This window comes from Anopheles marshallii, chromosome 2, assembly GCF_943734725.1.
Source record: "Anopheles marshallii chromosome 2, idAnoMarsDA_429_01, whole genome shotgun sequence".
In the NCBI taxonomy this organism is placed as follows: domain Eukaryota; kingdom Metazoa; phylum Arthropoda; class Insecta; order Diptera; family Culicidae; genus Anopheles; species Anopheles marshallii.
Genome location: NC_071326.1, coordinates 52151504 through 52167084, shown reverse-complemented (window position 1 = coordinate 52167084; position 15581 = coordinate 52151504). Strand labels below are relative to the sequence as shown.

Here is a 15581-nt window from a genome sequence, read left to right as displayed (position 1 = left end):
TTTTTTGGTGTATAATTTATTTTACCTGTCTGTTTTATTGATGCAAAAGAAAGTGTAGTTGCTTTTTTTTTAATTTGAGTTCTTTTTCTTATGAGGCCGCCTCCACACGGACCGCGGCCGCCGCGGTACAATCTGCCGCGGAAGATTTGAAAGCCGACCCAAACCGAGCTGAGCCGAGCCGTGCCGAAGTTCAAAATTAACAACCAAAGTTATACGCGACGGCCGCGGTACCGCAATTCTGCAAACGGCAGTTCTAAAAACAATGGAAAACAAAAAAAAATGAAAAATTTACTAGTTATGTTTGTACAAACTATGATAAACATGCGAATTCCACTTAGTTCCACGCAATTTTATCTAAAAATTTTCTGTTACCCCTTATACAAGTCATTACTTCAACTCTTTAACAAATAGTATAAACTATTTTCCTAATGAAACTCGATATACACGAAAATTCGATATACGCTAGAGCGTTCGGACCAAACATTAGCGTAAAGCGGGGAGCTGCTGTAGTTGCATCTGTCCATCTGCTGTAGTTTATGTCCTTTGTTTTGCATTGAGTAAGTGGAAAGCATACGCCTCTGAATTCGAGAGTGCCCGAATTACACGATCTATCAGCTGTTCCTAGCTAGTATTCATGAAGAGGCATAGTTAGCGCTACGCCAAAGCGTCCTGTTTTAAATAAAAAAGGATGAAGAGATGGAGGAGTTTGTTTCTTCAAGAGATATTAATGATAGATCAATATAGATATATTATAGGATATAGGATAGATAAGAGAACATAGGATTGCTGAAGAAAGTTTTCAGCGTTTGAAGATAAAAATTACCTTGAAAACAGTGCAGCTCATCGTTCATCAAAGTTAGTCGACAAAACTAGTCTAACTCATATGTCAGAATTATTCAGAACGGAATGAACAACACTTTTTGGACAATTTTTTTACTATTCAATGTTGATAAACTTTAAACCTTTTCAACAGAAAATCTGCATTTTCGATTGTTTTCAATATGTTTTTATTGCTTTTATTTTTGTTTCTTGTTTTGTGATCCCCACCCCAAAAAGAAAGAATAGAATCCCTACAAACATCTGTACAAGAGACTGTTCTACTCTGTACAGGTGAAGAGCTTTACGGCTTCACATTTCCGCACATCCGCGTTTTTTCTTACTTGGCTCAATTAGCTTAGGGTAAAGGTAGGGTAAACGCATTAATATAAAAGGTCATTATCGTAATATTCTTGTGCAAAGATACACAGCGTCGCCTTCCCTGCTCTGTGACTCTGACATCGAAGCAGGATCAAAATCTCGTTCTCTTTTCCTGGGTGGACCTTCGGCGAGCAATTAAAATACCATCACAACATTCCAACGATCCTTATGTGTATAGCAGGATTAGATCAGCACGACTGTACGTCTTCTAGGGCCTGTGTTCTGCGAGCAAAATAGTGCAGCAAATTTATCGAGAGCGACCACTGTACATTTGGTATTTCCTTGAGCATCTCTCAAAGACAGCTTGGCCTGCCAATCCCGCGAATGCGTTTGAGGTGTTTAAAAATAGTTGTAGGCCCAACGAGCACGATCGGTTCGTACCGGTAAAAAGACCCGGACCCGGACGGCTGGCGTCGGGATCGGTGCAAGATGTAGCAGGTGCTTCAATGCGAGTAGAGATCGAACCGAAGCATGCTCGTTTTTGGGGGCGACTAATGCGAACGAAATCATGACTAACGGTAGTAGCCACCCTGCCGTCATCTAGTGGTGACTTGAAGCGGAAGAGGCAGCGTCCACCATCACTTTCCGCTTTACGAGCGCATTGTCATTGCAGTCGAGGACGTTTAGTGCCGCCTTGCCCTGCACCATTGCACCCTTGTCGACGTTATTGTTCGTCTGGTGTAGTAACAGTTCGTCCACCGACTCCGGTGCCGATTGCTGTTGTTCCTTGATGTATTTCGACAGCTTGTTGTAGATTTGGTTCGCTTCCGTCGTTCGGTTCTCTTCCTCCTTCTGGCGTCTCATCAGCTCCTCGTTCTCCTTCGATAAAATGTCCTCGTCCCGTTCGGACTGCTTCAACTCGTCCGGAATGAGCGCGTAGCCGTCGGATTGCAGTATTTTCGGCTTGGGCGTGTGAATCGAGTTGTAGGTCGGGTTGGACGGATGCTTCCAGATGTTCCACAGCGTGGTAAAAGCACTGCGCCCTTCATCCGTACCGTAGGTGTGATGCGATTTGTCACCGGTACGCATGACACGGTTTTTAACCTGGTCGATCGATAAAAAGAGGTACGATAAAAAAAAAATCGGTATTCCATGTGTTTGATCCGCTTCACTCACCATGTTCGGGGTAGCCGTTTTGCGATCGTACACCGCACCAAACTTTGCCAAAAGGTCGATTAGCGTGCCGGTCAGATTCAGCGGCGTGCCGTACTCTGAGGCTCGGTAATCCCATGGGAAGGCATGATGATAGTTGTGCCAGCCCTCACCGACCGCCACGAACGATACAAACATATTCTCCACTGGCCACATGGTCCTGCACACGGTGAAAGAACAACAGAACAATCGATCAGCCATGAACTCCCCCTCACTCACGGCCCTTTTACTCACTTGTCGTAAGGGCGCGTCCCAAACATGTGGGCCGCACTGTTCACCGACCAGGTTCCGTTGAGGCTGAGCACCGTGCGGAAGAAGAACGCTACGAAGAGTGCGTACCAGGGGTTTTCTCCCCAGAAGTAGACCGGGATGGCCGTAGGCCCAAACAGTGCAAAAATGGTATAGAGCAGCTTGTAATGACTGTGAATGGAATAGAGAGAAGCTGTTAGAACATTTATCCAAACATTTTATAAATTTTCATGAGGCTTTTACTAATACCCTTCCACTTGGAAATATTAGTTGATGTCTTGAAATCTATTTAATGTGCACATTACACAATAGTTTTTATTGCTCGATTGTGGGGGGAGTTTTATCAGGTAATTAACTGGGTTGCCCTTTTTTACCGCACTTTTAATGTGCTACTGATGTTGCTGGTGCTGGTCTCACATGCAACTGCAGTGATGGAGTAGAGCTTTTTGCAGTTAGCCGTAGTGCCGCTTATCAGAAACGTACCTTACGATGTTTTTTTTTTCGATCCCTAATCGTGCGTGCTAATCTCTCGGCAGTAGTGCTGTGTGCAGTGGATGAGGAAAAAAGCTCCAACCGTATGATTACTGCCTGCAAGAGTAGCTTAAGCCCATTTCTTGATAGTTCCCCGCGCAAACCAGTCCTGTCACGTTTAATGCATGCCTTTGCATGGGCCCTGCCATGATTTCTTAGAACGATTGTTCAGCAACCTTGATTCAATGACTTCCTCCCTGCAAGCGTGGTCTACTGGATGGATGTAATTATTGACAACGGACTAGTGTGTCGTTCGATTACAATAAGAAAGTTGCCGCTGCAAAACTGGCTGCCACCGGGCCGTGGCGCTGACCGCTACATTATTGGCTACAAGCTAATGACAATCTCGCGCGACTCATTTAACGAATGGCTTCGGAGTGGCCCCCACCAAGGGGTCAGTGCGACAGGATACGGGAGACCGTTGCGGGCACGTTGCTGGTGCCGTGCGTAACACCGAGCCAACACACTTCGAACCCCCACGTGTTGTGCACGATTGTGGCTGTTCGGCCCGATGTTGCGCAACCGCTGCCGCATGTACCGCTGGGCGCATCACCGCAGATGGATCACTTGTTGGATCCTGCCCCAGTCAAGGATAACGCTAAAGCACACGATGAAAGAACGACCCACAAATGAAGTGGTTCGCTGTCATGCCCACCACCACGCACCGCCGGTCGATACGGAGCTGTGGCCGACAGACGATGATGTCGACCGGCCTGTCGACATAGTGCTCACAACTCCTAGCTGCCTAGTGATCAGCGCACGAATGCCGTTGCTGGCCATGAATTGAAGTTCAATTACGCGCGCGGCCCGGAGCGGTACCCAATTGTTTGCGCACGTAATACGTGCTCTTCGCGCGGTGATCACTTCATCTGCGCGATCGAAAAGAGTTTAACCTAAGCGCGAGAGATCTGACCTTCGGGGCTGGAGCGTTGCTAACCTTGAGCCATCGGATGCAAGTGCAGCTTTTCTTCACATTCGTTTGTGCATTAGAAGAGCGTGCATGAAAATGGCGCCCGGTGCCTCACGGTTGCTGGATGATAATTGCCGCAGTCACCTTTCGATGCTGGAGTTGACTTGCAAATGGCCGCTTCTAGGTTTGTGCGCTTCCATAAGACTGCTATTGTTCAATCGACGGTTTTTGTTTGTATCGATCCATCCCCATCCATCCATCCATATAAACTGATCTACAAAACGATCTACAATTTTAACACAAAACGATCTGAACATTTGAAAGGTTATAAATTGCTATTCGTACCTTCGAATGTGAGCGTTTCCTTGGTAAGTTTAATGTTATACACTTAGAATACAAATGCTCCGAGTTTTGGTGCTTAGAAAACAAAAAGCTCACAGTTTGGTGCATGCCACACACAGACACACAGGAAGTATGTTGTTCGTAGACAATCGTTCTCTTCACCATACAATATGACCGAACGGAGTGCGGCAAAGAAGGTTAATAATTTCAAAACTGCGTGAAGCCTTCTGCGTTTCGCTGGGTAACGATCCAAGGACGGTGAACTATCCCGCCATCCGGCGGTCGTCTTAAATTTTCTGCACTACCGACGACACCGACACGCGATCGTGTGACGTGAATGGTTTTTGTTTTGACAAACCCCCCCTCCCCCCCCCCCCCCTCCCTCCTTCGCTATCCTTGACCCACATCCTAATGGCAACGATCCGCTCGACTTTCCATCTCCACACTGATAACCAGCTGATCAGGTTCAAAAATTCTAAGCCCAAACACTTCAACCGAACAGCAAAAAAGGTGGGTTGAATAAATTTAGACCAACGACTGAACATCCTCGGTTCCGCAGTCATCTGCTCCGGTCACATCTGGCCGCTAAGCTCCACTAATTTATGCAAGACGTAACAAAAGCGATATCATTTTCTGTATGGTGTTGGTTCGGGTCTCTTTGCAACACCTCAGCATACGATTGCATAATGTGTGGCGGCTCCCTTTGCCCCCTACCCCATCCATCTTGTTCAGTCATTCAACTCGGCCCCCAAAACAAAGCACGTGGGCACAAAGGACTCTTTGATTTGATGGGTAAACTGGTATCGTTAAACGGTTTTATCCAATCATCAGTGTGTCAGATGCAATTATAAGATCAATTTCATTGCAAGACATATCAAATGAATTGCTCAAAATTAATTAAAATAGCAAAGTATGTGCATTTAAATAAAATTTGTATAATAAAAGAAACGATACAAGCTAAACAAACGACCTTGGAACACAAACCACCTCGCGTGTGTTACAATCTCCGGAAAATGATCGACCTGAAGTGTATTAGTTGAAAAAAGAAGAAATAGTTCGCAAAATCTTTACTAAACCACCATCAATCACGCTGTGTGACCTCGTTTTGTTCGCTGGCAAGCCACGAACGGGAGCCACTCTGTGTTGTTTCTGTGAATGAAAACCGCCGAAGGTGATTCAAACAAAAGTTTTCGATCCTGCCAGCTGCCCGCCAGCTAATCTACACGTATACTAAGAATGCATGAGGTTTTGATTGATCGTACACTCCACCTTGTTGGAGTTGTTAAGCTACCACCACAAGGATGATTAACCAAGGGACCCTTCCTTGATGAGGCTGTCGGAAAAGCCCAATGCTACCAACTGGGCGACTGGTTAGTGCCAATCACTAAACCGCTTGTAAGCTGGGCCAGATTTGGCCTCGGGGGCGTCTCTTACCAAAATGAATCAACATCAAACGGAAAGGTCGCTAGCAACAATCGGGCCGGTGTTTCAGGCAGTCGGCATGGAAACTAGCTCAAAATGCTAGAGCGGCTCGAATGAATCGCTTTATGCACGGTTCGCATACCGACTGTGCCTCACGCTTGTTTCGATTAGTACAGCTGGATGGAAATAGTGGAAACTGTCCTCCGCTAAACAGTCTTCCATTCTTCAGTTCTGGTAGCTGAATTGGCAAAAGTATATCTCTGTTATAAAGATGATCACAATCGTTAATTTATTAAACCCGGTAAATGGTAGTTCACCACACACACAAAAAATCGATCATCAATCAAGATGGCATATTACTGCACGATATCATCAATACAAACCAGCTGTCATATTCCAAGGCGTACCTGTTGCGTTGGTTCGTCACAGGGCAGTCCAACCTTCTGGCTGCCGAAAAACACGCACAGGTGGTTGACTTTCGGGCTTGTTGGTCGTTTCGCCTTGCCGAAAAGAATGATCGTTCGCTACAGTACGTCAATTACCGTTTCCCCCCCCACATTTTTCTCGAGACGCGAACATGTTTGCTTACTTTGCCGAGCATCATCCATTCGGCCGTTCCGACGTCGGAAGCGATCGACGTACTTTTGCGCTTCATTAGGCAATTTTCTACACGACGCCTTTATGCATTCTGCTGCCGCAGCTCACCTGGTAGTAGAATGATGGTAGGATTTCCCCCAAGCACAAACCACAGACGTCATGAGGAAATCGTTTCGCACTAAATCGGATAAATTAATCTAACCATTTGCGTGTTTGTTTGCGAACGCAAAGGAAACAACAGCTGTTTCTTCATCTTCTTGAAATTCAACAAATGAAATATGCTTCCGATCCCCTCGCATGCCCATTGCCACATCACCTTTCATTGATGACTTACAAAGTCGATTCAAATGTAGCTGTTGTTCCACAGCTCAGCTTCTTGAGGTTGAAACAATGCATTTCGCATGGGTCCAATCTGCACCAAGGATTAGTCACTATTCGCAACGAAAACCCACGGTTTTGTCAGACAAGGGAGAAAGAAATGGAAAAAAAGTCAAGCGCAGTCGTCTGACTCTATTACTTAAATTAATATATTCCGCTTTGCTGGAGGCCACGGCACCGCTCGTACTAAATGTGGCAAGGTCGAACGTAGTCCGATCTGGGCTTGCTCTCGGGACGCGGTTCCAGCGAAATCAATACATTACAGCATCTTTGCTGCTGGTGGAAAAAAGTTTAATCAAATCGTTAAAACACGCAAGCGGATATGTGGAGCGGAGTGTGTTGCGCAAGCGCCACGCCATCATAAGGCACGGATTTGATTAATTTAGGCACCGGGATGAAGAAAAAAGAAAACAACAGATCTTGGTGAGATTTGTTCGTGTGGTATTGCACATTTTGCGGCAAAACTATTTGAATATTTCCAAGGTAAAAACTCCTGTCTACAAATGCTGATATTCCGATAAAGCTGGAACATCCTTTGGTTGTCTGGTGTTGCTTGCTACTTTGTTTGCTTCTCTTCGTATTCCAAGCGTAGGCTGAACTAGTCGACGAAAGCCTTGAGTCTGATAATCTAATATTCGTTGGCAAATGCAAAATCAGCGTCAGATTTGATGTTGCACTACGGATCAAACTCTCCTATCGTCTCTCGTTCTCTCACTCTTCCTATTTCTATCTCTCTTTCTCTTTCTCTCACACCTTCTGTTGTCTATTTCATCATTGATAGTTTTTTTTTTAATGTATCCATAAACTTTTCGGTGAGTTTTATTGTATTTCTTTTCTTGCCCCTCCATCCGAGTGGCGTGCCGGTGGCAAGAGGATGGAGGTCGCTGCATAACTTTAGTAAGGGTCCGGCATCGACCGACTAAAAAAAAAAAAAGGTTAAGCAATCCACGACCACGGCAAACGCACGGACGGGGTGGGGTGTGTTCGTAACGGCCGGTTGTCTCGTAAGATTTGGGTCTGCCGAAAACGTGAGGAAAAAAATTAGGCAAGCGCAGTGAGAGAAGAGAGAAAGCTTTGCAATAAATGTGGTGCAACATTCGACCAGCCCACATGCTGTTCACCTATCGCGTAGTCGTTCGATTTATCTCGCTTGAGACGCTAGACGGAGCCGCTCGATGACGTCGGCACGTGGCGGAACGCATCTCCAGCATTAGTGTTTTTTTTGTTGTTGTCAAATGCACCATGCAGCAGTGTGCCTTAGTGAACTGGAGTACAAATACGGTTCCAAGGTCGACAGAATCCAACAGTGGGTACACACTCGCGTCCAACGAATGTCAACGATCTCTTGGACATGGACAGAAGCGCACCGAAAATGGTTGCGCTTGGACACGGTCATTAACAATGACCGTCCGATGGTGGAACAGTCTAACTCGCGTCGGTAACTCAAGGCGGTACACGCACGGCATTTCTGTGAGTGCGCGGCCACAGAGGTCAGCTCTTTCACCACGATGCTGGCGTTGAACACTTTCGTTATGATGGCTTCGGCAATTGCGCACCGAGCTTTTCATTAGTGAGGCGGCGCACACTGGCCTACAGCCCCACACGCCATAATTGATCGATGGACACCTGAGTGAAGGTTAGGTGCATCTCATTATGCGCGAACGAATTGGCCGTGAACGTCTGTCTCAAGTACTCGGGAACGCTGTGTACCAACACCGGTGCTAACGATGGAGAGGATTGATCAGAGTAAATGAGATCGGTACTTACTCCTTTTGGAACATAATCAGCGGATCGGCCTCTAGATCGGACATGTCGATCTTCTTGCCGTACTCAATCACCTGTGGAGAATAGAGAATTTATTCGCTGTGAAACACCTCGCTCGGCCCGGAGCTTTCGAATCGAACGACTCACCTTCGGGTGCTTTCGGGACAGAAGCCATCCAATGTGCGAGAAAAAGAATCCACGGTTAGCGTTGTGCGGGTCGGCGTCCGTGTCCGAGAACTTGTGGTGCTGTCGGTGGTCGCGTACCCACACGTACAGGCAGTTCTGTCCGGCCAGTGTATGCATCCACAGCAGGATGATCCTCAGCCAGAGCTTCGCCTTGAACGCCCGGTGAGACCAGAGTCGATGGGCACCCATCGTTACACCCTGTCCAGAGGCGTACATGAGCCAAAGTGCTGGATGGAGCGTAGAAGAGTAAACAAGCGTCAGTGTACTTCGCCCTTTGCCCTGTCACCCACTCGGAGATGCGATGTCTCTATACATACTGTAAAGCGTCGTACGGTAGTCGCAGTATCGCCAGAACGCCAGATGCAGTCCTACCCAGCCGCAGATGTGCAGCAGCAGAAACCCGACCACATTTTTCCAGACGATCTCCCGCTTGAAGTTGAAATCCGTTCCGATTTCGGACGGCAGGATGGGTGTCGCGGAACCGATCTCCTTCAGCTTCCGGTCCACTTCTGCCTCGTGCACCACATTGCTGCAGGTTTGCAGCGCCTTCTCAAACTGTGCTCCGGCGAGTGTTGAGTCGGATTGGGACAGCTCCGCTGCTAGGATGTCGGCCGTCGTAGCCCGGTTATGTGGGTCAGTCTGTGATTGTTCTGGCTTGCGGTCGGCGATTGCCGTCTCGATGAGTTCGGGCGTTTTGGCGCACAGGATCGTTTTCGTCTGCGAGTCGGCTCCCATGGTGAGGCTGCTAGGTGGACGAAAAAAAGCAGACGAGAAATTCTCAATACCCGCTGAATCGGACGAGCCTCGGTTCGCAAGCATTATTCAGAAACATGCTGGCCGTACACGCCAAATCAAATGCACATTTAAACATAAAACGGCTATCCAATCTGCATCTTCGTTTGCATCTGTTCGATAACGCCGCCACATGTTCTACGATGCAAATGCCAGAGCCAGTGTGACATCATGCGCTTGCATGTGCACTGGACCACATACTCCCGATGTGTTCATAATGGAATAATGGCGCGAACACTGCCAATCCGAATGGCTTGCGATGCACAAGGATTGCCCACCATCCGCTCCGCAGCAATTGTCTGCTCCTGCCCCAGTGTCTGGCCCAAGTCTTGCGCAATGGTACATTCGCGCCGTCTACCTTACACCCGGGCCATCTGGCGACTATCTCTCCTTGAGCTCCGGTGCCCTAAAGCCCTTGACGGGGCGTGTAAATGTGTGACTGCCTGTGTGGTGCCGTTTCGACGCCGCCAGTTGCTGTCAGCTTTTATGATTCCCTCGTGCCACATTTCCCCATCGAACAGATCGATGCAGATAGCAGTTCATCGGTTAAAACCGCACACACAACGGCGTCAGCGTGCGATACCGGTTCGCACATTCTTTTGTGAGGGAAAAAGATGACAACCAATAATGACGGCCTGGCAGGCACGGGCGTCCACCAATGTGGGTAGGGAAAGGCAAATTTGCTCACCGAAGATCCCAGCAAGATGGATGGCCAGAACGGGCAGGTTCCATTGTGGCCGGCATTCGTGTGGCAGTTGTGGTGGTGATCATGATTTATGTCCACTTTAGCGTCCGTCAGGGCTAATATTGGACACCGCAAAGATGCGGTCCCACAGCACACCTGGCCCTAAAGTTTGTGACCCTCAAACGGGCCGATGAATGATGGGTGGTAATTTTGTCACCGTTTAAGAGGGGAATCAATCAGTGGATCCACCCAAAACAATTTCCGCCTCGCTGGCACGTTGTGCGAGACAATAGTCATCAGCCAGCGGGAACTGTTGGGTGTTGACTAAAACCACTCTCGCTCTAACAGTGGGCAATAACTCATGCCCGGGTGCGGGATGTGGTTGCACTGGGAAAGCAAACAGGTTTGACTTTTCACCTATCCAATCGTGCATCCTGCTCGGAACCATCCAAACCACCAAGGGTCCCAAAGTCAAACTGTGTATTGACCGAGGCATTGGCCCAGTGTGGATTACAGTGCGTCCGGAGAGCTGAGCGCGTCGAGTTAGAGGGTGGAAAATGTGGATAAATTATAGACTATCGACTGAAGCCGGCGATAGGCACGAAGTTTGAGCGGGGTGAGCAAGGCATTCTCGGCGCGGATATCTGTGCTCCCTTGCGCTTCAGGGCCAACGGTATGGCCGTCGGTTGAATACCGTAATTACGCGATTAGCAGCAGATATACATACTATTTACAGCACGCTGTTTTATGCACGACAAAGGTGTAGAGTAAGTCACCGAGATCGGGTCAGATCAACGTGCGGTCTTTACATACATGCAGGTGTTGGCTTTATCTCGAGCTCGACAATGTGCCTGTGCAAATCAGCTCTTTTTGGTTCTAACTGTCGGGAAGATCTGCTGGACCGTACCAACCAAACTATGGCCAACTCACCTGTTAGTGAAGATAGAATTCCACTGCACCTGATAACGTTTCACTTTCGTTGAGCAGCAACAGTAGAATGCCTTCCTTTTGATATCACTTCCACTGATCTGGAGTAAGCTAGATCCGCGTACGCTCGCTACACGCACTCATGCACACTCTTGCTTTCGTCGATCAACCTCGGTCGTCGATGGTTGTATCACTTTCGTTCACTATGATCACGGGTGTTAAATGTTTTCATCTTTGTTTTTCGCCAATTTTCACACACCGCGCCTGCCACCAAAGCGGAGCTCCAGGGGCTACGTCGCTAGCGTCTCCGTTGTATCACCTGCTTCCGTCAGGATGAGTGCCACTCTATCACTGTTCACTTGGCACCGTTGGCAACGTTGGTTCCACACTCACTGGCCGCTAACGGACGTCTGCAAAGGATTGAAAATCGGGTTGGATTTGAATCCACTCACTGTGGAACGCCTGCGGGAGGCCACCAACTTCCACCACGCGTTGTCACACGACCGGTTGCGATCGTTAGTGATGGTGATCGTTACGCAACTATGAATTTCGATTGCCGAAAAACTAGCGACTCTCGGCCGATCGATCCTATATAGGCCATGGACTGCCGACCACTGCGTCGGACGAAATTGGATAGGAAAGATAGAGAGCCCACCCTACCAAAGCAACACCCCAATCACGTTTGATCACCGTCTCAACGAGAACCGACCGTTTTCACCCGTTTCCGCTCCCCAAAACAAACCAAAAAAACTGCACTAAATGAGGATGCTGACGGGAAACTGACGGGGTGCGTTCGGTGGAGTCGTTACGTTTGGCTATGAAACTGTTTGGGTCTCCGAAAGAAATGTATTAAAACCACACACACACACACACGCGCACACACACAAAGCTTTGAGTAAGCAAGCAAGGTAAGGTGGGCAGCATGTATTAAACACTTAAAAAATTGCTAACAAAGAACAACAGACACTACCATCCAAACGTTAGGAGAGGAAAAGCTAAGTTCAGCGAATGAACCCAACATCAGGGTTGACGTGTAGTTTATATACTCACTCCTACCCCTTGCGAGTAGATCCAGCCGGACGCAAGATGAGTGCGATCGCAACAGACCAAATGCCTCTCTTCGCTTTTCTCTGTCTGCCGCACGTGCAGCAAGACACAGAAAAGGGGGTGAGGGTTGAGATAGTACGACGAAGAGCAACCAGACTACTAGCGACGAGAGCCCCACAACAATGGTGAAAGAATGGGTTTTAAAGCGATCGAGCCACCGAAGCTGGCACCGAGGGTGGCTGCTGGATCATGTCACCGAGCACGTCCGTTGCGCGCCGTTCGCGGGGTGTGACGTAAAGGATGTGGGAGGGGGGAAAGGGAGGAGGGAGGGGGGGGGGGACAATAGGGTGGAATCGAAGTCGGTGACAACCGAGCGAGCGTTGCTTGACGTGCAACACTTTTACCCACCGGAAGGAAACATAGGGCGGAAGGATAACGAGGTGGACCGACCGATCGAATCGGCCAAGGATGCGACAAAAGCTAAACGCGCTTGCACGGGCGGCCACCCATTAGATCGCTGATGGCGGGGGCTATATGTTACAGATGACTGGTGCACCTTGACTCCAGCATATATGCTCAAGGCCTGCCGATGGGGGTAGAATGGTAGGAAGCAGTGGTGGACGAAAAATCGGACGATTTCGTAGACAGATTCGGTTGGGCATAGACGTAATGTGGCGAAATGGACCTAACGGAATTTCTTAGAGTGAAGATTTTTTTTCGTATCAAGCTTTAAATGCAGCCTATACTGCAGGCTGATGTTCGAATCGACATCAAGCTTTTTTTTCTATAATGCTGATTATTACTTGTTCATTAAAAAGGCATCCTTTTCAGTGAATTACTTTACAGGGTTTTACGCTTTAGTTTTGACGGTATCTATCGATCTATCGGAGTTCATAGATCGATTTGAATTACTGTTTGCTGGTTGCTTGCGATATTTATTATTAAAATTATTGTTGGAAACCTTTTTTTTTTAAACCACGGAGCTGAACGACAACTATTTCAGCTAACGTGTGCCTACAAAACGGATTGGTTTTTGAGAGGAAATTGAAACAACAAAATAAGTTAAAGTATGATTAAACCGTATGTTTAATAAACCTTGTAAACGATGCCTCGACTCTTGATGGCTTTGCACCAGTCACACAGATCAAAATCTATAACCTTAGGGAAACGTTCTATATAGACAACGGTGTTTAAATGTCTGTTTGATGAAATAGCATTTAAATTAAAATCCATTGTACAAAAAAGATTACCATTGACGATAAAAATCGTAAAATGTTCATTAATAAATCGTTAACAATTAATTTCAAACAATCTTTCAATTCGAGGCTCACAAGCTGTGTGCTGTGTGACATGAATCTGGGCTGTAGAAATTAATACTCTAGAACAAAAGTTCATTGCTTGCATTTAGAAATTAACGCTGCTAGTAAGAATTCGAGTGCTGCGTGTTCAAAAATGTGGGCAGCCAGTCGAATCTGAATTGTAAAACCCTGTATTAGTCACTATTTACACATGACCAGCAAATGCATTGTTCAGATTTTATGAGTCCTCGTGTAAGAGCTTCAAGTTGTTTAGTGATTAACAAAAAATATTTGTTGCTCAAAATAGAATCTTATCAAAATGTGTGTGATAAAAAGTGTATGAACTCTACAAAAAATCTGCAAACAACTGTCAAAACACTAGCAGCAAAATACAGAGAATTCAATCGACTAGTGCTGCCATGAATCCATGCGAATTTATATTTAATTATTTCGCTCAGTCACATTTGTACGCTTCTGTTTACAGAATTCGATTACGATTGTGTATGAAAAGATGAAAATCATCTTACAGTCATATATTCGAGCAAAAAAAAACGGCCAAATCAGGAGAGTTGTGGGATATATGGCAGTAATGGACGCAATTACGAACAATACGTTCAACTGAGCTCCATTAGCCGCTGCTCGGTTCCGTCCATCTAATGGTAAGGGAAAAAATATAGCAAAGGTAAGCTTCAAAATTACATACAAAGCAACAAATAAGCCCCAAACCAAGCCGCAGACCTAGTGCAGGTGTAAGAATGATTGGAAATTACTGCTTCTTTGGAAATTTGGTTCATCAACCAACCGTGCTTGCTTGCGGGAAGAACAGTGTATGGCCGAGCCGGGATCAGGAAACGGCAGAATCATTATTTTGTTTGTGTTCTCGACGGGGTGACCCAAGTCGAAACCGAGCACAATAAAATTAATCGAATTTAATGATTGTATCATTGCTCAATCACCTGCAAGAAGTCTGCCCGCGGGTGAGGCACAGGCTAAGGATCAATGTCTGAAACCACGCATGATAGTTCACACCGCCATGGCTCCATCTAACGCAATGTTCCGACCTTTCGGTGGCTTTGCTGTGTCTCAAAAATGACAATAACAAATAAAACAATGCGCGACACGCATTTGCACGTTGTGGTTCCGCAACAAACTGTCGTGTGCCTGAATTCTACCACCGTACTACCGAAACAATGCAGTAGCGCTCGCGCAACACGGCTGATTTCAACGTCACCTTAGCTCGTCATTAGCTTCCATATGTCACATTAATAGTGCGCTTGTTCGAGGCGATATGGGACGATTGCGGAAGAAATAATTACTCACACATCGCGCGGTTTATAAATTGGAGGTGCCACCCGAAGGCACATTTCGCCCAAACGCATTCACGAGCGAATGAGCAGAGCAACCTTACGCCGGCCAGAGGAAACCATTTCGTTTTGCCGCATAGCGCTTCACGCTAGTACCCTCTACCGGGTACGGCATGGTGTCGATCTTCATGCTTGCCGTTTTATCAATTCTCAGTTCATTACGAACGGAACGAAACACACGATTTGGTTACGCCTTGATTAAATTGATCCCACCAACTACTTCGCCGACGTCATTCCGACGAAAGCGTCAGTCGACCGGCACTAATGATATTTTAGCGTACGCGTCCTGTGAGGCTAGTGACACTCACCTTACCAATGTGATCGCATCCGTTCGAACGATAGAAACGCCAACCGGCGGATCAATGTGACCGTCAAAAGTGGTACGCTGCAACGCATCAATGCACTATGCGTGAAAAGGAACTCACCTCAGACGGACAAGGAATCGTTCCTTAGAGTGAGAAAAAAAAACTTCAAACACACACGCACACATAAACCCACACAAACACGGTTTCAGCACACTTCAAACAAAACACATTTGCTTTAACACAGCGTTAAGGGTAAATAGATCACGACCCACAACACCCATTGGCACCCTTTGGAGCGTCTTGCTGAAGTACTAACCGTCCACCGTTAGTGTTTGATGTGCAATGTGTGCCCCTACGAGTACTACGAACTAAGGCGATCTTGCACCTGCACGAAAGTACCGCCGGAAAAATATTTAGACAAAATTTGCACTGCTT

The 15581-nt window shown here is 47.0% G+C and overlaps 1 protein-coding gene across 1 annotated transcript; it reads right to left on the bottom strand.

The window, feature by feature from the left end:
- Positions 1–1737: 1737 nt before the first annotated feature.
- LOC128709427 (acyl-CoA Delta-9 desaturase-like) lies at positions 1738–9463 on the bottom strand. The gene is made up of 6 exons (XM_053804422.1): positions 9046–9463; positions 8690–8955; positions 8546–8616; positions 2584–2769; positions 2314–2509; positions 1738–2241 (listed from the first exon to the last, which is right to left on the bottom strand). Exons 1-6 carry the CDS (start codon positions 9461–9463, stop codon positions 1738–1740), a joined length of 1641 nt encoding a protein of 546 aa, XP_053660397.1.
- Positions 9464–15581: the final 6118 nt, after the last annotated feature.